A 25,670-nucleotide genomic window follows, 5' to 3' on the forward strand; every position below is an offset into this window, starting at 1 on the left:
GACGACACCCCATAATCAGTCTTATGCACAAATAAGTAGAGTTGTGACTGGTGGTGTTGTTCCTTTTGGAGACTACAGTTCCCAGCATTCCCCTGGACTACGGATACCAGCGCGATGAGAAGCCGATCATGCGCAGGACATTTCTCCCAGACGCCCCTGCGTTCCCCGTTAAAAACGAGGGTCGCCTCAAGCCTCCCCCCCCTTCCCTTTCGTCTCTTCACACCTGTCCCTTACCTGTTGTTGCCCCCCCTCCATTAAAGTGCACCCACGTGGGACCGTCGCGTGTCCGTGTCTTCTTCCTAACCCAGCACTGCTGTGTGTCTCGTGTTTTCGTCTCCACCCTCCAACCCCACAGAAAGAATAACAGGAGGGAAGGAGCTCAGTAAACACACAAGGAAAGACTGTCTGGACCAGGATGTACAAGGATCAAAGTCTTTACTGGATATGACCTGAAGTCAGAAAGCATGCAATCTAATCAGCAAAACATGGGCTAGTCATTCTACTAGTTTCATCCTAGCAGAAACATTAGGGGGACTGAAAGATGGCTCAGTGCGCAAAACTCAGAACTAGCATGAGGATCTGACTTTGAGCGGCGGCATTAATGTAAATCCAGGTAGGCACTATAGTACACCTGTAATCCCAGATCCTGGAAGTCTTATGTCTTGGGTCAAGCTGGCTAGCTACACTAGCTAAATTGAGGTAAGCTCTGAAATCAAGTGAAAAACACAGCTTTGTCAATACAAAGGTAGAAAACCATCGAAGAAGACAGGCATTAATGTCCACACATGTGACCATGCTAATACACACTATTGACATTGCACACATATACACAAGCAAAACCAAGATCGGAAATATAGGATAGTAGAAAGATTAGATTCTTTTCATCATTCAAGAATCGCAAATCCTATCATGTTCAGGCTGATATTAGTAGTAAATTTTGTCATGTTTTGATACACATACTAATTAAATCAAAGTTTTCATTAAACTGTCATAGTCTTGGCTCAGATATTTCATACATTTACCATATGATTCTGTTATATCTGCTGCAACCACACTATGTAAGGAAGTCACCTATAAAGCAAAGGTAAAACTTTTAACACCCTAGAGAAGCTGGTTCTAAACTGAACATACTGAATTGAACAAATTGAATCCAATTTCTTCATAAGTGGAGTGTCTCACCAAATGAAAGCAGCCATGAAAATTCTCAGTATACAGCTGAAAGATGTTCTATAAATTGCCTATCATAACCCAAACTTGACTTCAGCATTGAGAGCATTAAATAATTCTTAATACAGAAAACCATGAATGTAGCAGATTTCGCACACTTGCTAAAATATGTTTGCCCAGCTATAAAACTCCAAATGAACCATCAATAAAGAAAAGTAAAAGTAATGCTTGGAAAATGAGAAGATGAAATTAAAACTACTAGAAGAAATCATTAAGGCCTTCATGGATATGATGTCTTTAACTAATTCAGAGGAAAAGCTGACAAGCTCGTCTATTGTTATTGTCATTGTTCCTAAATTCAGTATGAAATATGGCATAGCCATCACACACATATACACAATGCACGGACACACAAATACACAGATACATGCATGCACACATTGACATATACATTATGCATACACATACACACATTGACATTTACATTATACATACATGCACCAATATACATATACTCACATATGCATGCATATAAAAACAAAATATACACAGACATAAAATACATATAGACAGCACATACAAACACACAGTAATGTACACAAACAGACATATGTACAGCATACATAGGCACACATAACATGCAAATATACACAGACTGATACAAACACACACACAAACATGTATATATATACATACATACAGACATGCAAGACAGAAACCCACAGACACACACAAACACTGACACACACGTAGATGCACATACTCTCATACACAGACACATAACCACAAACACATATGCACACAAATACATGCATGTGTGCAGAGCACATACACACACTTACACACCCAGACTCACACATATACAGAGACTCACACATGCACATATATACAACACATGCATGCACACAGGACATACACAGAGACAAACACAGAACAGACACAATGCTGCAGCAAAATTGTTAGATATGCACAACTGAAAGGGTCTTTTTCCCTCTGGGAAATATTTAATGTAGTCCTAACTCACAGGCTTTTGTAAATTCATTTTCATTTAATACAGGCCTAGATGGAATAGCAACAAAATGTTATACAATCTTAAGCAATCAAGCTCCGTCTCTCTCCTTTTCTCTCTGTCCATCTCTCCCCATCTCTAAGAAACAGTCTCACGTAGCCCAGGCTGGCCTTGAACTCCATATACAGCAAGGATGACTGCGGCCTTCTCATCCTACTGCCTCCACTTTCCAAGTGGGGGATGGTAAATGTGCACTGGCACGCCCCAGCTCTCCTAGGCATCCCTCTTCACGATGGAGGAAAGCTGGGTTAAAGAAAGTCTGAGAAAAACATACCTATGGATAATAATGACCACTGTGATAGTAACCATTTTGATTTTCATCCTTTGAAAATGCTGCATTGTTCATAGGCAGGGTGCATGCTATGGGGACTTAAGAAATCATTATAAAATACATATATTCTTCCAAAGACACAAAAGAAAATTCAGCCAAGAGCTGTTATGCCAAATGAACTCAAATGAGCTTGGGTGCTCAAGCAGCAGAAGTGAAGCGGCACCACATCCTAATCTTTTCTTCAAAAACCAAAGCGAGGTTTGTGTACTAAAGCAAGCTTATCACAGCCACAGTCAAATTTTTGCACTATATTTAACTAAAAAGACTGGGGTTAAGAAAATCCAAATTTTATAAAATCTGACTTCAGTTCTTGTAAATTTTCAAGAAAATTTTTACTTTGTTACTTTTTGCTTAATAGTTTTACTATAGAAATAGGGGTTTTCAAAGAAAGAGCTGCAAAACTCGACCTTCACACGTCCCACATTGTCTGTACATTACCGTGAAGACTGAGGCGATAGTCTAAGATGTGTTCACAGTGACTGTGATGCTAACTACGGATATTTACAAAGCACTACTTTTCTTCTGTTAATCTAAAACATTCACTAAGGGTCTAATAACTCTCCTTCATGTATGGAAGGGATGTTGCTGGACTGAAAAACAGTTGTTAAATAAAAACATACTCATGAATAATAATGGCCACTATGATAGCAACCATTTTGATTTTCATCTTTTGAAAATGCTGCATTGTTCACAAGGTATATGCTATTTATCCAAAGCCGCTAATTACTACATTATAAGCAATTACTACTAATTCCTATTACAGATAAGAACTAAGATTTAGATACAGCCAGTTAACAGATAGTACAAGCTTTCTCAAGCTAACCCGGTACACAGGCAAAGTGCTGTGTAAACTCCGGGCAAACTCCGGGCCCATGCTCTGAGCCTGTCGCATACCTCACTGTCCCATAAATGCAGCTCTGTTGATCTTTCTTTCTAGTTTAAAAAGTCATCTTCCAAAACAAACAAAAACGAAGAACTCTACAGTAGTCTTAGTAGGGTTTTCCTCTGGGTGATGCTGACCTTGAGCTCTGGTCAAGATAGAACGGCCAAGGAAGCCTAGTGGCTATGCCATTTCCCCCTTCGCTGATTGCTTTAAAGTACAATTTCTGTACAAACTGGCCTCTTTTTAGCATGTGCTTTCTCACTGCTAAACTAAACGGAGGTGAATTCCATTAGAGTAGAGATCCAGCAAAGGACACCTGTCTAATATGAAGCTTTGCATGAAGCACTTTCCATGCAAAGCAAGGTCATCAGGAACTAGACTTGGAGTGTGTCTGTTATGTTCTTGCTCATATGCATCCTAGCCAGGGGATGGTACAAATCCCTTAGAATCTGCAGCCTTTCAACTGAGAGAGAAATGGGGAAAGAAAATGCTCCAGTCACCATGCAGCCCAGAGCCAGGGTCTCCTGGATGGCCGGCCTTTGAGGAATGTGTCCAGGAAGATCTTGTAGGGAAGCAGACAGCACATTCAGGCAGGGTACAATCTAATGGCAGACAGGTGGTACTCATGGTAAGAAAGTGCTGGAAGGCACTGGATTAACTGACAGCATCACAGAGCTGTAATTTAAAAAAGAGCTGGAGCTCGGGTTGGTTTCGTACACAGTAGTTTAAAGAGTGATATAAAATAAGAAAATGTCATAGTGAAACCAGCAGGATGCACAATCAACATCTGTTAATAAAAACTTGAAAAGGAAACCCTAAACAATAGAACTATATTTCCATAGGAATCACAATAAAATACATCACACTAAGTGTCTGATGACAGACATGCACTGCGCCGCTGCTGCACCACAGAGGCAGGAACCGAGTGCAGGAACCGTTTATAAACTGTGTCTTGCATCCCACTTGAAATTGTCTTCAACAATGTTTCAATTTTTTCTTCTTTTCCTTACACATTAGAAAAGTATTATATTGTTTACTCAAAATTAAGAAATATTATATTTTCTCAGTGTACTTGTAACAGCTAAGAAGAATAGAACTAAGACACAAAAAGAAACTGAAAATAAAGAAAATAAGGTAATTTGCCTAAAGTTACTTTGTTCAATGATACTACTCATTAAAACACAAAAATTACATTCCAGATAGCTCACAGCAGTATTTCTGACACACTGCTTTTGGAAACAAGACCTCTTCAGTAAACCTTTCTGCTCATTTTATTACCACTGCCCGATGACACAACTGTATGTTTACTATTTTTTGACAGCATCTCAGATGAAGTTGTTTGTACACAACACTCTCTTGGAAAAGCATCCCTTTTCCATAAGCTTTCATTTAATTAGACTTACTGAAAGGATTATGCATTTTATATAATTAAAAGAGAGGATACATGTCCGATGATTATAAATTTGCTTCTGTGCTTTGTTGCTACTGCAGACCTTGATGCGTTCATTCACACCCAATCTCACACTGAACTGTATTCATAAGTCACTGCAGAAATAAATGCCTGCTCTCAGCAGTGAGGTCTGCACAGAGACCCAAGATGCAGGGACCCGTCTCTCACCAGTGCCTACTGCACGGGGACCCTCCACACAGGAGCACCCATCTCTCACCAGTGCCTACTGCACAGGGACCCTCCACACAGGAGCACCCATCTCTCACCAGTGCCTACTGCACGGGGACCCTCTACACAGGAGCACCCATCTCTCACCAGTGCCTACTGCACGGGGACCCTCCACACAGGAGCACCCATCTCTCACCAGTGCCTACTGCACGGGGACCCTCCACACAGGAGCACCCACCTCTCACCAGTGCCTACTGCACGGGGACCCTCCACACAGGAGCACCCATCTCTCAGCCATGCCTACTGCACGGGGACCCTCCACACAGGAGCACCCATCTCTCACCAGTGCCTACTGCACGGGGACCCTCCACACAGGAGCACCCATCTCTCGGCCATGCCTACTGCACGGGGACCCTCCACACAGGAGCACCCATCTCTCAGCCATGCCTACTGCACGGGGACCCTCCACACAGGAGCACCCATCTCTCACCAGTGCCTACTGCACGGGGACCCTCCACACAGGAGCACCCACCTCTCACCAGTGCCTACTGCACGGGGACCCTCCACACAGGAGCACCCATCTCTCACCAGTGCCTACTGCACAGGGACCCTCCACACAGGAGCACCCATCTCTCACCAGTGCCTACTGCACAGGGACCCTCCACACAGGAGCACCCACCTCTCACCAGTGCCTACTGCACGGGGACCCTCCACACAGGAGCACCCACCTCTCACCAGTGCCTACTGCACGGGGACCCTCCACACAGGAGCACCCATCTCTCAGCAGTGCCTACTGCACGGGGACCCTCCACACAGGAGCACCCACCTCTCACCAGTGCCTACTGCACGGGGACCCTCCACACAGGAGCACCCACCTCTCACCAGTGCCTACTGCACGGGGACCCTCCACACAGGAGCACCCATTTCTCACCAGTGCCTACTGCAGGGGGACCCTCCACACAGGAGCACCCATCTCTCACCAGTGCCTACTGCACGGGGACCCTCCACACAGGAGCACCCATCTCTCACCAGTGCCTACTGCAGGGGGACCCTCCACACAGGAGCACCCATCTCTCAGCCATGCCTACTGCACGGGGACCCTCCACACAGGAGCACCCACCTCTCACCAGTGCCTACTGCACGGGGACCCTCCACACAGGAGCACCCATCTCTCAGCCATGCCTACTGTACGGGGACCCTCCACACAGGAGCACCCATCTCTCAGCCATGCCTACTGTACGGGGACCCTCCACACAGGAGCACCCATCTCTCACCAGTGCCTACTGCACGGGGACCCTCCACACAGGAGCACCCATCTCTCACCAGTGCCTACTGCACGGGGACCCTCCACACAGGAGCACCCACCTCTCACCAGTGCATTCTGCATGGAGACTTCTGTGTGGGGACCCTCAGTGCTTTCTGCCTGGGGCCTTTACCTTGGCAGGCTTGTTGGCATCCATGCTTTCTTTGAATTTCTCCTGCACAGTTGCTGCAAGCTGACAGAGCAAGGCACCATTATCCAACTTCTCCATGAAGGTTTCTGCTGTTATTTCTTTCCCTGAAATACCACAAAAGAGCATTATAAAAACATTCTTTCCCTAGTCTGGGCATCGGACTCACACTAAAGGGCATTATTTCATTAGCAACTCCTTCTATTCATTTCTAGAGAAATCCCTAAAAGGGGCACTGACCATAAGAATGGTTTATTTAGCATTTTATGTTTTAATTTAATCTCAATATTTTATATTCATTCTAACTGTAAAAAAATTGTATTTCACACTAACTAGACAATATTCACACCATTTAGCAACCAGATAAAATGAAAATGAGTCAGTGAAACAAAGAACCAGCCTTCTGGGGAATTCTATATTTACAGAGAATAAAAAAAAATGTATTAGAACTAAATGCATGTTGCCTCTCAGCATCTGGATCTCTCTGGTTAGTTCCATTATCATCCTTGGTAGTCCATTCAATTGCTTTGGGCTGCAAAGCAGAACTGGTATTTCACATCTGTAACATATTTATTTATAAAGACAACAGTTCAGTCGCAAGAATACCTGTTCAGCATTCCTAAAGCAGAAGTTCACTCCCCAGCAACAGATAAGAAAACCCATGTGTGGTGACAACCAACCATAATCAAAGCACTCAGGAGGTAGAGGCAGGAGGATCAGAAACTCAAGATCATCCTTGGATACATTTGAAGTTTAAGACCAGCCTGGGATACATGAGGCCCTATCTTAAAAATAAAAATAAACAAAAGTTGCTGACGAGATGGCTCAAATGTAAAATTCTTGATATGTGAGCATGAAAACCTGAGGTCAGAGCCCTAGCACTCATGGAAAGAAAGAAAGAAGGAAGGCAGATAGGGAGGGAGGGAGGGAAGGAGGATAGAAAATAGCTTAAAAAAAATCCTAAAGTACAGGCTTTTTAACCCTGGCATTGAGGAGGCAGAGACAAGAGGTTCTCTGGGGTTTGCTAGCACTAATTTATCTGAATCCATAAACTCCGAGTACAGTGAGAAACCCTGTCTAAAAACAATTTGAATTAAGTTGGAGGACCAATGAGGAAGATATCTAATGTGGATCTCTGACCCCTCCTTAAGCTTAGGCGAACACAGCCATGTGAAGCAACCAGCATACAGGCATGAGCGTGAACACACACACACACACACACACACACACACACACACACACACACACACACGAGAAAGAAAAAAAACAAAACAAAACAAACAAACAAACAAAAACTCTTTTGTTCTTTTTAAGCAGAACAACGGTACATAAACAAACCATCACTGGCAACTCCACTAAATCTCATCAAACAAACTATACTAAACCTCATTTCTAAGCTGCAATAATGCACCATTCTTGATTAAGAGTAGGTAATATTGTTGGGAAAGATAAACTTTAAGCGAAAAAAATAAAAACCACTGAGCATTCCCCTCTGAACACAGCCAGGAGAAGGCAATTCCAGGGCTCAGCTTTGCTCCCCCCCTCCCCACACTGACCCTCACAGGGCCATCACCACTCTTAGAAGCTTCTGGTCCTCATCCCATCATCTCCACACTTGACGGGATCCCAGTTAGTCATTGCCTTTTCTTCCTCCCTTTTCCCTATTCCATATCTTTTATCATTTGCCCCTCTAACGTATATAATTCAAATACTGTGCATATATTCAGAAATATACTGTCAGCAGCATAATTTCAGAACATTTTATCATATACCAAGGAATCCAAAACCCTTGAGCTCCATGATCCCCCAACTCATGTAAATAGAACCACTTGCGTCTTTCCATACTATCACAACTCAATTTCCCCATGCGCTCCCCTTTGCTTGGGTCTTCATTCTCAGTGGGTTTTGCTGCCTTGATTTCCCATGACATGAAGGTTATTCTGTAGTTTCAAACTGTCTCTTTTGGCCATGCCATCATGGTCTGATGACTAACACGATGGCCCTGAGAATGGGGGCTGTTGCCTAGGTTCGTAGTCACTTTTTAATGCTGTACACCATTTTTTCTGAGTCAGTCTTCACTCAGATACATTTACTAATGTTCTTGATACCACCTCTACGTTGCAAAACATATCTATGCAATTTGTACCAACCCAATGACCTCCACTGATGCCTCCAATTGTTTCTGTAATCAAATGCTTCTATCTGCCTGTGGTCCTATTGATCATACCCCTCACAGACGTTCTACTCTTCCTGGCATGGACCTCCTTCTGTGTCTTGCTCTTTCCCTTGTTGAATTCCATCTCTCCTTACTCTGTTTCCTGGAAGTGATTTCCCAGGGCTCACTACTCTCTTCTATATAGTCATTCACACAAATAGCTTTCATTCTGGGTGTATACCAAGTATTTTCTCCTTTTGCAAATAATATGTTTTGTATAAAGTCTACTTCCCTCAATATGCTATAAACCACTTAGAATGTGTCTTTTAAAAGTTTCTACAGGACTGGAATGTAGCTTGGTTGGTACAGTCTTGCCTGGCATATACAAAGCCCTGGGTCCTACTCTGAGCACTACAAACAAGAGTTTTGATGCTGCACAGCTATAATCCCAGCACTCAGAAGGCATGGGAAGCAGGATTAGCTCAAGGTCAACACTCTGTCTACAAATACATACATTTTAAAAATAAAGCCTTCTACAGAGGTAAGCATTGTGTGTTAATGTGATGGGCACTGGGTAAATGCAATCAGTAAGCATGCAAATTAACAAATAAAACTTCTAGAAAAACCTGGACCAAACATTGGGGTACATCCAGACCTATTTTCTTATCTTGAGAGAAAGGCAGGTGATGCAATTCCATAGACACTTAAAGACAGCCCCACTGAGTCATATAACTACTGATTCAGACTGACGGTATCCACTGTTTGAATTTCAGAAACATCTGTTTAAAATGACGTTCATGCAGTGTGGATGGGGGATTATAAGAGGGACGGGGAGTTAGTGCTTACATTCCCTTTCTCCCTGCTGGATAGCTCACTTTTTAGCCTTGGGTTAAGATAATGACTTCTGCAGGTGGCAAAGCAGCAGCACTCTGAGTGTCCACCACAGAGGTTCGCCTGCGCAGGCTGCTTTCATTTCGGAACTACGTGGAGTTCAGTCAACTCAGACATGAACATGAGTCTTGAAACACATAATGCAAGCGGGGCAGATTACATGCTATGCTCCCAATATTATTCTAATGAGCAGAAAGTTATCTTGCAAACAGGCATGATGCATAAGTACCAGAAACAATTTGTCTAAAATTTTCAGTTTATAGAGATGTGTTTAAATATCAAAAGGAACAAGTTTTACAAGTTCTTCAGTGATTTTGTTGAATGACTGTTATAAATTGCTTAGACGACATCCTACCTCCGGAAGGGAACTTGATGTGTTCTCATTTATTTACACTCCACATCAGATTCAGCCTCATATTTTCAAGTGACTTAGATGATTATAATAAATTGAAAAGAATTTTTAATAATGCAAAGAAAAATAGTTTTCATTAAAGAGCCATCAGACATTTGCCCAGAGTCACACTTTTCACTTGATTTGCTTTGGAACTCACAAATGTCCTTTGTCCTGCTCTCTATGAACACTTGACGAAAACTTTACACTGAACATCTGTATCCAATGAAGAATATATTAGGTGTCAGCTTTCAATTCTGTGTATTTTATAACTTAGAAAGGTGGGTTTTCTGGCTAAAACAGAGACTGTTATATACTTTATAGTTGAAATGGACTGCTACAAATGAAGGGAAAATGCAAGACTGAAAAGTTCTACTTTTAAAAATCCTTTACATGTAATATATTTTTCCATCCAACTATTAAGAGTCATTAAATATATATTTTCAGTGTGCTGTATAATTGTAAGAAGTCAGTTATACCGTTTTTATGGAACGGTGCACCACATCATTTCCATTCCACACATACCACTAGCAGTGATTAAGGAAAAGGCCCAATACCATGCCAGTTGGGTCTACCCATGACAAACCCAGAGGAGCAGGCTGTGACGAACAAATTACAATTCCTTAAGTAAAATTAGCAGGCAATTAATAATCTCTGCTTCACAAATCAGGCCTTCTTCATCTTGCCGCGTCAAGGGACTCATATCTCGTATTATAAACACTGTGCAAGGTGTCTCTGCAGTCAGAGAATTGCCAAAGACTCAGGCCTGCCTTTCCCATGTGAAAGCAAGTCTAGAGAATCAAGAGTAATAGATGAAATAGCTGAAGCATCTATAGACTAAATGAATGACATTAGCATCAGCCTCAGTACTACTAGGAGAGAGCTGGGTAACTAAAGCCAGCATGAGTGTTCACATGCATCAATGTACAATATCTTCCAGAAAAACTTTGACATAATTTCCATAAAGATTGGCTATGAATCTATAAAATGCTTTAGACTGGCACTACCAGAGGATGGGGGCAAGGATCTCTTTATCCTCTATTGGAATAGTCAGAGATGAGTTTTCCCCTCAAAATTTAGCAATACTAGATGCCCAAAGAAGAGACTGCATCTAATATTCGCATTTGACATTTGGACACAATGTGGCAGGCAGGCATGGTCACAGTACTACAGAGTACATGTTACTATCTCTCCCCCTTCCCCCCTTTTTAAAACAAATCCACACAGTTAGCACATAGAGGAATTCAGCCTTCGACCCAGGCCTTCTAGGTTCAAAGTCTATGCTCTCAGCCTTTTGGCTTGACAACGTAAGTATTTACTGAACACACAGTGACTATTTCCTAAATCAGAGCATTCTCCCAAATGAAATTTGATCTTTTTCTTTCCTTACATAGAAACACCACAGAAAGCTTTTTAGGAAAAAATGATCTTGAACTTCGTCTGTGAAAACAAACAAGGAGCCTGGAACATGACTGAGAAGACCACTCAGCCTCGTTCTAATGACTGATTTGAAACACAGCAGAAGAAAGTTGCTATAGTTTCAATGTCTAAAGATAATCTTGATTCCACAGTACCAAACTCCATTCTAACCCCCCACTGCACCTCCAACCTCAATTTATTTTAACAGTAGAGAAACCAAACATGACTCACTTTCTAGCCAAATACAAATTATTAAGCATTACTCATTTTGATAATGAGTACCTTATCTCAAATTACTGGGTATCTTCAAGACTGAATTTTGAAGAGTGTGAGATAGGCTTGTATTGACTTACACCAAGAACATGAGGATCTCAGAACCCAATAAAGGAAGAATCTCCTGTCCCAAGCCTACTGGATAGCAGCTGTGTTTAACAGCATTATCTTCAACAGATAGATGTTTACTTTTTAATAGATAAAAATGAAGTAGATTTTTAGAAATAACTGAAAAAGTGAAACACATATCATTCATGTTAAACTAGAAACCACTAAATTTTCTTTTCCCTGCATGTATATAATCAGAAAAGCAAATTTGTTACAGTATCAACTACCAATACATTTTCTAAATATCAGTAAAATCGTTTTGGCATGATAGCTTTTGGGGCAACTTAGAAACTATTCAAAAATCCCTAGGTAGATTTAAACACACAAGTCTTCATCCTAAAGACATACAACCATTAATAAAAATGTCAACTCTTTTTGATGCAAATACGTCTTCATTCAATTCTTCTTTAACACAAAAGTCTTTCTTTAAAATACAGTACCAGGAGCTTCTTTTATTATCATTAAACAAAACTAATATAAGACAAAGAGAAATTATCATTTTTAAAATATAGAAAAGCTCAAGTGAGATGAACAATTTGTTAGTACGTTGGTCTCAAAGTAAGACCAAAACAATTCTCAGAAGTCCTGCTATCGATCCTAGAGTCAGATGCACTTAATTCTCCATCATGGATTACTGTTATCACCTGGGGCTCTTCGTTTACTAACACCTTCCATGCTCAAGCAATACTAAGGTTTTTCTCAAGATTTGCTGGCATTAGCCTTTGGATTTATGGTATATTGTACAGACATAAATAATGGGTGAGTAATACTCAGCTCATGAGTAAAAGGAACAGAGTTGCTAGCTTACAGTACAGACAGAACCTGTGTGGTTAATACAGACCAGACCTGTCAGCAAGTGGTAACAGCAGCCACCATGCAAGGGGCAGCCCAAGAGACCTGCTTACTGAAGATGGTGGGATCTTCCGGTCCCAGCTCTGTCTTTTCTAAATGTTTATCCTAAAACTAGTCTACTAATAGGAAATGCAGCATAGCTCCAGACAGCATTTCCTGTAAGATACCCAACATGTGAGTGGGTGAAGATAACACACAGTGACCTTCTCATCAGTCATGTTGGTCACTTCAACAAGCACACTTCCCACAGGAAAGCCAGGATTAATAAATCAACTGAGCTTGACTAGCTGTTTATTATTGTATCTTTTTCTCTATGCCTAGCATTCTACAATGGTATTTATTTTTGCCACTGATGAAGCAAGAGTACAGTATCTGAAAATTACAATATCACATGTCACATTGGAGACATGAAAGTGAGTATTGGTCTATCATCAAAACAAGCATTCTCTTATCCATCAAACTATTTTTGGTTTTCAAATAATCATCAATTGTCCTTTCAAAAAATTCACCTTCAATTGACAGTTTATGTGTGGGATCAGAAACATCCAAGTATAAGCACTGACTCACTCTTCTTTACAAAGCATATTTTAAAAGTTACATTTTAAACAAGTATCCTAAAAGTTTTCTGCAAGTATGACCCATGAGACTGAACATCTAAAAGCTTTACATTTCTGTCTCACTAAAGAATTTGCTGCTTTATATGGAAACAGAACCAACATGGAGACTGTCACCAAGACAGCTCTAGATTTCAAGTACTTAAAAGCTAGGATGAGAGAGAGACAGAGACAGAGACAGAGAGAGAGAGAGAGAGAGAGAGAGAGAGAGAGAGAGAGAGAGAGAGAGAGAGAAGAGAAAGAGAGAAACAGAGAGAGACAGAGAGAACACACTATAGAGTAAAGTTAAGTGAGTATTTCTTGGTTGGCCAAAAGATAATAATTTCTAAAGGTTTATTTATCATTTTATCTATGCGTATGTGTGTGCTTGTATGAGTGTATGTGCATCACGTGTATGCAGTGCCCACAGAAGCAAACAGAGGACAATCTACCTCTGGAACTGGAGTTGCAGATGGTGTGAGTACTGAGAATGACGCCCACGTCCTTTGCAAGAGGAGTACACGAGCTAACTCCCTGAGCATTCCAGCTGCGATAGTAAATAATTTTACATTCATGTTTCCAATGCAAGTGCATGCTAAGAGTTGCTACTACTTGTAAGAGAGCTATCATCCAACAAAGCCATTCGTCTGTTATTCTCTCATTATTATACAAAACATTTATTTTCCTATCTCCAGATGCTTTACCATTTTAAACAGTCTCAAGTGTTTAGACTCCCTTCCAAATTATCATGAAGGTACTGACTTGAGGTCTAGTCTCTGTTTACCTCAAGTGAATTCCCATCCACTCAAAGGTAGTACTCTTTTTTTATACCTTTAGTATCCCTTGGTTGGAAAATTTCTTAAGCCATCAATTTCATTCGCTACAACTACTAATAAATATTTAACAAGATAAACTTAATTCTTTAAAATTTCATTCATTTATAATTCTTTTGCTTATTTATACTTATTGTCGGCCTAAACTGACCCAAACCAAATCTCCTGACTCAGATTTCTTGGAAACTTAGATTTGGGGAGCTGGAAAGGATATTAAAGAGCATCCCCTCCAACTCCTTCATTTACGGCTGAGGACAGCAAGCCCAGAACAGATAGCTGAGTGACTTTGGGCATGTTTCCTACCAGTGGAACAGCCAGAAGCTGAAGCCAGGTCTCCTGATGCCCAGCGAGGAGCCAGGTTTCCTGATTTCTAATCCAAAGATCTTTCCATTACACACACTGACTCTGTTCTTTGAGGCTGCGCTGGGCTGCTCACACTGATCAAACCCCTTTGAGAATGATCACATCGGCTAAACAGAACACCTTGATGACCTAGTCACCCAACACTAGGTCATGCCTGTGGAACCAGGCTATGCTGTACTCACTCACCCTTTCTCCTGGCCTAACATCTCCACGGCCCCTTATTCATCACACTATCAATTATGACTCACTAATAACCTTCTTCAGAGTTGTATATGACTCAGCCCCTTAAAAGCCCCATAAAAAAGCTAACAATTCACTGAACTTAATAAATGGAACAGTAACTTATATCATATTAACTATAACCCAGGAACCATGCTAAATACTATATATATTTTAAATATTTTCCCTGTCAGCAACCTGTAAACAGACACAGTGGATATCTCTCAAAACAATGCACAAAGAGCTCAGGGCCAGGAAGCAGCAGTTGGAGTTCAAGCATCAAGATTCTCTAGAGCTATGCTTTGAATTTCTGCATCACCATTCCATTGACAACTCATATCTGCAGCAGATGGCTGAAAGTTAATAGATGACTAACTTCATAGTCATTAGTGTGCCCTGGAAAGACAAAAGCAAGGGAAGCAGCAACTGCCTCTGTCAGATGAAGTTCAAAGTTCCCACTTGGCATGAATGAATTACTACCAAGTGCAAGTCTCTTTCCTTGTGTTAGTAATAGCCCCATGGTAGGGTGGAGGACCCTGCTGAGGGGAGCGAGTTCTTAAAATCTTTTATAAATGGTAGATTGTCTATACTCACATTTGGTAGTTCTGGCTAAACTATAAATTTGGTCAAAATGCGGTACTCATGACAAAGAAAAAAGTAAGTACCTCCCATAGAAAAGACTTTTTTTATTTTTTATTTTTTTATTAAAAATTTCTGCCTCCTCCCAGTCTCCCTTTTCACTCCCCCTCCCCCCACTCACCAAACCCCACTCTCCTCCCCCTCCCTCTCCAGTCTGGAGAGCAGTCAGGGTTCCCTGCCCTGTGGGAAGTCCAAGGTCCTGGAAAAGACTTTTTAAAGAAAAGCAAATAGGTATATAAGCTAGGATGACCAAGAAAACTATGCAAAAGGATAATGTGCTCCCAATCTTTGCTAGAAATTCATCCAGACAGGTGATGTATGTATGTATTGCTCATGTGCCAGGCACACAGCACTACACAAGCTCTGCTTATCCAAGAGTCAAATCTTATATCCTAAGAACTCGGTCAGGGCCGAGAGTTCTGACTCACTCTTCTCTGGGAGATCTGTTACTGGTGATGCTGTGGCTAAATATGACAAATCTGTGCCCTTTGTGGTTGCACTTTCACGCTCAGAACTCACCACACAAAGGCGGCATCTTTAGTAGGCGGTATCACTTTCCTCACCAACAATGCTTTCTCAAAAAGGCACAGTAAAATGAAAACAGAATTTAGTTCAAAGCTAAATTACTCCAGTCAGCCCATTTGGACAAAGCATAGGCGTTCTCCCCGAGTTCAGACACTCAGCAGTTTGGGAAGGTGCGCTGTAAAAGTAGGGCAACAGAGACAGGTTCAGAGGCAGATCTCACAGAGCCTGCGGTCTGAACCAAAGCACGGGTCAAAACGGTCAGCTGCAAACTGACGAGTCAAAAATAAATCAGAGCAGAACAGAAACAGTATAAGCAACCTGACCGCAGATTTCCACATTCCAGTGCAGGACGTTGGAATATGAAACACAGCTAATGTGAGAGGCACTGGGAAATTCATTTAAATTTCCACAGGCTTCAGGTTTCCCAGATGAAAATTCCCAATAAAGAAGGCCTTTCTTTCCCAGGGGTTGTCACATGCTGGGGAGAAGGACACTATGAGAGGAGGTAAAACACACAAGACTCTGTTATCTTTGCTCACCAAGTGATATCTTATAACCTTACCTAATAGATTGGTCAACCACAAGGCCAAGTCTTCTTTCATCGGCAGCAAATTAGCTTCATGTCTGCTGGCCAGCCACTGGCTGTACTGATGCATATCAGACAGGCCAGGTCCGCTGCGAACCTTAGGGCTCAGGGCAGTGCACATCATTTATCCACTCCTGACACCTGCTGTGGAGACAAAAGCGCACGCACTTTTCATACAGGTAAAATTTCTAAAACTCCACCACTATGACAAGGCCCATCCATGAGATTCCGTGAGGTTAGATCAGGTCATTAATTATTAAACCCAGAGACACTACGTGTTTTATTTGTCTGGCTCTCTCACTTTTAGCCAGCCACTTGGTAACAGCAACAACCAAAGGTCAAGGAGAAAGTCAAACAATAAATGCTTAGCTCATGAAAAACAATGTATTTGGAAAGGGAACAAGAAATCCCATTTATGCAAACACAGTAAGATGTGGTTACATTGAGGTTTTAATGTCCGATCTTTTTTTTTAAGCAAAGATTTCTACAGAATTTGAGTGCTGAACATGAGCACTCACTTGATTCCCACAATCCATAGAAAACACTTGGGAACTGTTGGCAAGAGGGATGCCTAAAAATTAAGCAAGCACGATGCAGTTTGTGGGTGGCGGCAAACTCACCCAAGGACTCGTGATTTAGAGAACTGAGTATTGGGTAGGAGACGAGGGGTCTTAAAAGACTCTCCACTATAATTCTGAAAGACCAAAATCAGAGGGGATCGATAGCACAAGCAATCTAACTCCATGGCATCACAGTAGAGTTGGGCTAAAAGTCTTGATCTTCAAACCCCGAGAACTCTTTCCATGAAGACGGTTGGACAGAACACACTAGCTGAAGACAGCGTCTAATAACAACCGCCTCCGGTGGCCTTTGCCCTCTAGCATGATTTTCTCCTGGCTCTGAATCTTCCTGATTTTTGTTCTGCAAATTGAGTTTTGTTTGTAATCATTTTAGAGTAGAAATACTCCAATGTTTTACATCTAAAGTAAAACTGGCAGAGAATTTGCTTGGCATGTTAGAAATCCTGTGATAATGCACAGTGCAATAAAAACAAACAACTAAAATGAGATTATTTCATAACCCGAGCACGTCACTGTATGCGAAATATAGAACCTTTATTTGAATCATAGAAAAAGGATTTAAATAAATAAATACTTTAAATTTCGCAAATATATTTAAGTTGGCGTTAAATATATCATCTTTGTATGAGCTATTTTTGGGGTATTACAGTCACAAGTAACTCAAGGTGGCCTCAAAATGCTATCTATATAACTGAGGGTGACCTTGATCTTCTGATTCTCCTGTCCCTCCTCCTGAGTTCTGGGATTAAATCTCTGCCCACCATACTTGTATATAAAATACTGGGAAACAATCTCAGGGCCGCTTACATGGTAGGCAAGCACTCTCTTAGTGAGCTACAAATTTGTCCTATATGAACTATTTGTAAGACCTGGTTCTACTTAAGTAAAATAAATAAATTGAAGCTATCTTTTATCTGAAATATAATTATTCCACTTTTTGTTTACAATAGCTCAATCATTTCATTTAGAGTCTTCTTTACCCTGACCAGCTCTAGCTACAAATCAGTATAATCACAAAATAAGCAAAAGAAGTATAATCAAATGACAATAAACACAAGAGTATTTGCAACAGGCAAGCTGTTAGCACATGACATTCTAGATATTTCATCTGAGAATTTCAAAGTGACCAAGTTACATGCTACCTTTGTGGTTTTACTCTTTCAAACTTTGCACAATGGTCCTTTGTAGTTATTCTCAAACTCTAATTTATTTAAATTAATTTCTTTTAAAAGTTTACACTTGAATAAATAATCTAGTTATATTCATTTAATTCAAAATGTGGTTATCTCCAAAATCGTAGAAAACAATTCTGTTGGGAGAGGTAGTAAATACATAAAGTATATAATTCATACACAACTGAAAGATACAGGTGCACTTACTCTTTCGCCATTCTCTAGGTATCTGAAATGAAGCATTAGGAAATTGATCTGTGTTTATTACACCTTGTCATAGGCTCCAAGTTTGTTAAAGTAAGAGTTGGAATTTTGCTGTTGTTTACTCTCTCCCGGTTAATATCACCATCAGAGTTTCTCTAAACTTCTGTGTTTTAACATCAAAAACACCTGAAATATTTTCAATCCCAATTCTTTTAAAACTATGCTCATTAACAGCAAATCAATACTCTGTCTGTAGCTAATCAGGATCTTACAGGATGGCTAGCCTGTCAACATGCATGTAATCAATCATATATCTAAGCAAAAGAGTCAGACACTTAAATAACTAATTGAAACCTTAAAAGGGTTACCTCCAAAATGCCTCCTTCTCAAGACACAATCTCTCCCACCACTTCCCTGAAAGTGAGATACAGTCTCACAGTAACTCTACCTCCACCCTATTGTGTGCCCTGTGACTCCCACTGAAGCTTCAGAGCCCTGTGTCGCTCTACAAAGGCAAGAAGACGCCTCAGGTTCTGAAGCTCATTGTCCAGCGCAGAATCCACCAGGGGATCGCTTACAGTGAGCCTAATGGCATGTCACAGTTCCAGTGAGTCAGAGGGACACAATCCTTCCCCTCAGCAGTTCTCAACAGTGAAGTTGTTATTTTCCTTGACAGTTGCACCTTTATTTCCCATGCAACCGCTCTTGCGTTTCACCAGAAATGTAATCTGAACTATCTCCTAATATGAATTGATGAAGCACTAAAAAGAATAAAGATAACTAAGCTAGTTTTATTTTGATATTTTGTACATAACCACAATTTTAGTAGAGACGATCAGTTAAAATAAGGTCAGATTTTTTCCAGAGGCCAATGTGAGAGAAAGAAGGCTTAAGGGTAACTCAAATACTATAAAGGTTAAAGGACTTAAACTATGATAAACACAGAGAGATACAAAGATATTTTAACAGCCAAGACTGTCTAAGTCCTCTCTAAAAAAAAAAGAAAGATGGGCAACCTGTTTTCTCTTGTTCCATTATTCATACTTAAAACCATCACTATATTGAGTACAACCCAGTGGGTTTCCTTAAAGTCTCTATATTCAGACCTTAGAATTGGCTGAAATTGAGCCAGGAGATGATGGCACACACCTTTAACTCCAGCACTCGGGAGGCAGAGGCAGGTGGATTTCTGTGAGTTTGAGGCTTTAGCCTGGTCTAAAGAGTGAGTTCCAGGATAGTCAGAGAGCTACACAGAGAGACTCTGTCGGGGGAGCGGGGATAAAGGAGATGATAATAGGAAGATTGAGGTGATCAAAGTATATTAAACATAGTAGCTATATAATTAATAAATGATAAAAATTAAAAAATAAAGATATGAATCACTTAGTAGATCTAATTTAGTTCAACTTTAAGAAGTTTAAAAGTTCATAACAGTTAAATAAAAAGATAACTTAGGAATTTGATCCTTTTATAATTTATAATAAATATTGAGTGTATCTAGATGAACTGCATTATATCCTAAAGAAAAGCTAGGGAAAAGATCATTCCAGTTCTTTGGAATGCATTTAAAGTTTCGCAGACTACTGAACAGAAAAGTCAGGATAAGGAGAAAAAGTTTTCATAGCTTAACACTGAAAGATATTCTCAACAAAATTTATGTAATCCAAATAGTCTAAACGGTCAAACAACTACTCTGTCAAGTATTGAACACAATCAATTGGAAAGACTGAGACCTCAAATATGTGATACGCGTGAACAATTCACTAAATTGGAACTTCTACAAGCTTTCTATGAGTAACTCAACTGTAAAAACCTGGAATGTATAAAAATAAATCTTAAAGGGCAAAACATATGCAAAATCCTTCAAAGACTGTGTATTTTCCCTTTCTTTCCGTAGTAAAGGTGACTCTGGCATAGCGATTGTGGATGTGCTGAGGCTTGGACAACCCAAGGGAAGAAGAAGCTCACAAGCCTGAAAGTAAAGCACCACTTCTAAAGACTGTCTGGCCCATTGCTCAGAATGCAGCTGTCCATGCCACCGTGGGGCTTGCTTTGATTGTGGCCAAAATGCTTCCTCCCATCTCTCTAGAGGGCTGGCATGACAGAAAAAAAAACATACTTCAGTATTATATGGAATATGAATTATAAAGAAAGAAAAAAAATAAAAGATTTTACTACTCTTGTCTTTTGTGAGATTCCACAATAGCAAGACTAATAGACTGATAAATGAATAGAATGAAAAAGATGAAATCCAACATTCTAAGGTGAAATAATGGCTCCATAGCTTAACCACTTAGGAACTGTACCATAGAAGTTTTCTCTTTTTATCTGAGTTGTTCACTGTGTACTGTGGACAAGACCATTTCAAAGATAACTCGAAGATTCAACATTTATGACATTACTTGGCAAATATTTTAATATCAATGCATTTTATATGCAATCTAAATCATAACCATCACATACAGAAATAAAACAACCAATGACTTATTTTGGAAAGATCTTCTGTAACAAAATACGATTTTCCCATATAACTCTCAATCATTATTATGAAAAGATAGAAGAGTTGGAAATGTCAACTTGTCATTAAAGATCCTCATGTTGAGGAAGTTGTACCCAAGCTTATATGCCAAATATTAAGCAGTAAAATAAGTATATAGGGTTAATAATGATAACAAAGAATATTGCATTTTGATATAGTTAAGGATCATAAGCTATTGATATGACAATATTCAATGCTCATTGAAACAAATAGATGGTTACAGATATTACCCAAATCTCCTTTCTGTCTCTCTTTCCCTCCACCCCTCTCATCTCCTTTACAAAAAGCCACCAAAAGTAGTGAGGCCCAATGAATGTGCAATCAAGAGTCCTGCCTTTAAAAGCAAACTTGACTCACTTCTACAATGTTGACCTCTCTTTTAACCATGCAATTTTATGTGTTAAAGGCAGAAACAAAGATTATAGGTCATTAAGACTGTCTTTTAAAATGAAAAACAAAATGAATACATCAATCTGAAAACTCTTCCAAAATCTAGCAGGACAAAATGTCATTTTTGAAATGGACTCAAAGAGTAAAAGTCCAAAGATAATTTGTACCATTTCCTGAAAACTTTATTGTCATGTGACTTATTTTGACCAACCAGTAATATCTCTGCAAAATGTAGATCCTCAACCAATGTTCAGAATGCAAAATGTTTGCTGTTACTGTTTTTCCCTTCTACTAAAAACAGAATTTTTTCCTCATGTAATAAAATCTGATTATGAATTCCCTTCCTTCTCTCCTCCCAGTTCCTCCCCACCTCCCCTCTGGTTCAGATCCACTCCTTTTCTGTCTCTCATTAGAATACTAGTGTTATGCAATTGGTTGGTGTTTAATTTGGTTTGATTATATAGTCCAGTCTACACCAACTCATTATGCAGTCCACCAGCTTGGCCTAAAATTTAAGTACTTCTGCATCAACCTCCCAAGTGCTGGGATTACATGTCTGTACTCCTATTCCAAGTTATGAATGTGAAACCTCATTAAAAGTGCTAATCAGAAAATAAAGTCCACAAATTAATCATAAATGCAGTTTCAGATCTTGTAATGACACTATAACCTCTGTCAAGTGACTAAATCTAATATAAATTCAGCAAATATTAAGCAAAGTAACAACTTTAATTAAGTAACTGGAGACTAGACTCAAAAGGCCCTTGAAAAATCTGCACAGGAGAATTCTCATATATTCCTAAAGGACTAGGAGCCTAGGAAGATATTTTGCCTAAAGTAATGGGATAGTCACACAGTCATTAAATCTCTGTACCTCCTTGTACATAGACTATGTTTTTAACTCTTTGGGCATCTCTTTCTTATTGACAGCCCCACGGTGACTTATCTTGGATGAAATGATTAAACACACATACACACACACACCTCTTTCTCAAGACAAACTGTTTCTGCCACTTGAGATTTTTTTGTTAAGTCACCATTCTCAAAACCCTACTAAACCATTCTCCCAAACAGTGAACTGCAGACTTTTAGAATTCTGCCAGATTAAATTGAGACACGATTTGAGTAGAAAACCATCTAAAGTCACTAACTAGAAATTGTAATGGCTCATATCAAAAGTCTATGTAAATTGATTTGGTAAGCCTTAATTCATAAGAACATGTATGTTTTGTTCATAAAACAAAAATTATATTTTAACTCAAATACAGGAATGAAATATCAGAATTCAGCATTCTATTCAGATATATATATATATGCAATATATGTGCAATATATGTTATATATGTGCAAGATAGATAGATAGAATATAGATAGAGTCTTCATGTAAAGAGAAAACAATAAAAAATCTCCGTCGAATGGCCCCCGAAAACTTTGATATACGGAGTTTCCAAGTACCTTCACCCACCTTTACAAGAGCTATTTCTACTTTCTCGCTTGTTTTTTCCTCTAGTCTAACAACACTGAGAGGAGAACTTCAGTAGCAATTCAAGAAAGTGGAAGAAACCACAAAAGCAATGCTATAATTTCTGCAGAAATTAAAAAAAATCCTGGAAATATGTTGTTAGAAACACAGCAGTTGTTTTAAGCAGCGTAGGTCTTCAGAGCTCCCCGGACCTGCACAGCTGACCTCCAGTCTCGAAGTTCTAAACGGCATGCGGCTGCAGGTTACATGAAGCCCTGAGGTTTTACCACACCTTCAAGCTCTAAGTTTAACTAAGGCTTGGCACCAGGATGTTAGAAAACTCGATAGGCATCGCAAGTCCTTCGGCTCTCGTGAATTCTGCCGTATGAATTTATGTCCCAGCAAACCACAATCCACAGCACAGAGTTGGATACTTATCGATAAAATAAGTGAAGAGATACACCTGAAGCTCAGATGCACAGGGTCAAAACCCAAACTACCTTTCCTGGTCAGAAACTTCTCAGACAGCTCTCAGCACAGGCTCTGCTGGGCATGGTCAGGGAACAGCACCCCAGTCTTAGTTCCTCTGGCTCTTACCTTCTCTTAAGCAGTCAGAACCTGAACACCCATATTGGAAAGGACCACCACCACACTCTCCACAGCTAGAGCAGGGCATTCCTTGAAGAAGGGCTCATTGATCTATGCCAAAGACAAGCCAGGCAAATCAGATGTGAGCTGTAGTTATGAGCAAAGACTAAGAGGTAGGGGGAAGCAGCAATGAGCACAGGGTTTGTTCTCAGCCCTGCCTCTCAGAGTCTCTTGGGACAGGTGGAAAGGGAAGGAGGACTTCCTGTGCCTGGCGGATACTCCCAACTTGTCTGAGCCTTTATTTAACACCAAAAGGCCAGATGGGTGTCCCTCTGAACACGTAGGTCTTATTTCCTCTGCATAAAATCTCGTGTGCACAACTCGTCAAGCTTTGTTGGGGAGGTTTGGGATAGTAGGTGGAAAGTTAATTTTTAAAAAAAAAAGTTGAAAATAAAGAAGATAGAAAAAACAAAGACTATGATTAAAAAATAGTAAACTGGAAGAAAAATCGACCCCACCTTCATGTGTATTGGAATACAGAAAACAGAATGCTAGGAACTGAGCTTGCTCCCACGTTAGGAACTCGAAATGTCTGGGCCAATCAATCAGTTACAGAGGGCTAATTAACACCTCCAAAGAGATCTTGGTTCCTTTGCTCCCTAAATAGGTTCAGATTTCATTCATCTAGGGCTGGGCTAAAATGAAATATCACATAGAAATACAAATGTATGGATAAATTAGTATTTGTTCACACTCGTAAGAAGGTTCAATTCTACCCAACTCCTTCACAAAGTCACCCCAAATTACATCACAACGTCTTCTTCCTCGCTCCCATTAAATCAAACCTCAAACCCTCAGCAAGTGTGACTAAGACAGACAAGCAACCCAAGTCCCTTGCCGCCGCCCCCCCCCCCCCGCCATAACCACAGAGCAGGGCATTACAGGCTTGCTTGAGTATCAGGCATGTGTACATTTATGTCCTCGCGCTGAGACTTTCTCACTTCCGCCCCTGGTTGGCTGCGCTGTCCCAGAGGGCTTCTGGCGCTGCTCAACAATAGCGATAGTGGAATGGAAGCTGTAGCCAGGGCATCAATGAGCTGCCATGAGCAGCACTCACCCTCGGGCTGCTTCCAGGTCCCCCCCCCCCCCACGCGCCCTCCTGCAGTAGCTCAGCTGGGGCCCCTCCTGGTTGCCCCCCCACACCCCTGCGTGCTCACCAAGCCCGAGCCCACTGCTCCCTGCAGCTCAGCAGCAGCAGCTCAGCAGCGCAGGCGCTCCCGGCTGCGCCCCTGTGACTTCTCCAGACACAGGTCCTGTGGCCTCGGCTCCCTGCAGCACAGCAGCACCTTGGCGGCAGCTGTGTCCGCGCCGCCCCTCTTCATACTTCTGTGATGGCTCCTCTTGGTGCTGTTTGGGAAAATGATTTTAATCCCACTCGCCAGAAACAGATTTCCTACATTTCATCAGTCCACACGGACCGAGCGGAAGTAAAATGCTTACTTTTTTTTCTGCTGGACAGCAAACGCAGTTGACACTGATTTACCCTTCAAATGGGAGAGATTGTATTACGAGCCCTTGGCAGCAATTCCAAGTTGAGGCCAATCCCCAGCCCCTTGCCTGTCCCCCAAACACTAACCTAAGAGAGAAGGGGTGGGGAGAGGGGAAGGGATCATATTTAACTTCAGGGTTTTAACAGTAAATGACTTTAGCACAATGTTGAAATTGGGTGTTGGAAAGTTTTCGTTTCTGGCCTGTGAGTGTGCACACTCACTGGTGTGAGCTTTCTAGTAACTCGCGCCAGTGTTCGTTCCAAATAAAAGAATTTGATGTCTTACAATTCTGTGTAAATATCAGATTTTAGAATGGTCTGCACTCAGGGCTGTTTCCACTTTAGAAAGGAAATGTGAGTCTGCCCTTCCTTCTCTCAGGCATACACAGATCAGTGTTGTGTTGAATATCACAGACAATTTAACTCAACTGTCGTGTATTAGGACATGAACTTTAGGATGAAAAGCTTTGTATGAAGTAGACAGATGTTGGGCTGTCTCAATCACCTCTGAAGGGCAGTGGCCTCTAGCTCAGCATCCGGTTTCCACTTCCCACAGTGTCTGCTGCAAGGAATCACCTTGTGTTCTCCATCAATTTGGTCATGTACTTCTCCATCCAGAGTACACGGCTGCAGCTCACAAGTTCTCTGATCCCCAGGTACAAGGTTAAAATCGAGTGAGGCACGCTCACGTGCCTTCCCAGAAAACAACACAACCAACAACCCGCCAACATACAACAGCAAAATAATGCAGACAACTCTGGCCGGCACTCTGTTGCTTCCACGTGGAAAGGAGACTTGTTCTAACAGTTCTAATAGCTG

At 40.9% G+C, this 25,670-nt stretch overlaps 1 protein-coding gene across 5 annotated transcripts in view; it reads right to left on the reverse strand.

The window, feature by feature from the left end:
• Gas2 (growth arrest specific 2) overlaps window positions 1-25,670 on the reverse strand; it is a 132,806-nt gene that overhangs the window by 88,775 nt on the left and 18,361 nt on the right. For 3 of the 5 annotated variants that reach the window (XM_075952509.1, XM_075952510.1, XM_075952513.1), the window contains 2 exons: window positions 16,343-16,510; window positions 6,505-6,626 (listed from right to left, as the gene is read on the reverse strand). In XM_075952509.1, coding sequence (XP_075808624.1) covers window positions 6,505-6,626; window positions 16,343-16,490 — 270 coding nt within the window. In that variant the 5' untranslated portion in view covers window positions 16,491-16,510. The other 2 variants (XM_075952512.1, XM_075952514.1) reach the window with 2 other exon arrangements.

This window comes from Microtus pennsylvanicus, chromosome 18, assembly GCF_037038515.1.
Source record: "Microtus pennsylvanicus isolate mMicPen1 chromosome 18, mMicPen1.hap1, whole genome shotgun sequence".
Lineage (NCBI taxonomy): Eukaryota > Metazoa > Chordata > Mammalia > Rodentia > Cricetidae > Microtus > Microtus pennsylvanicus.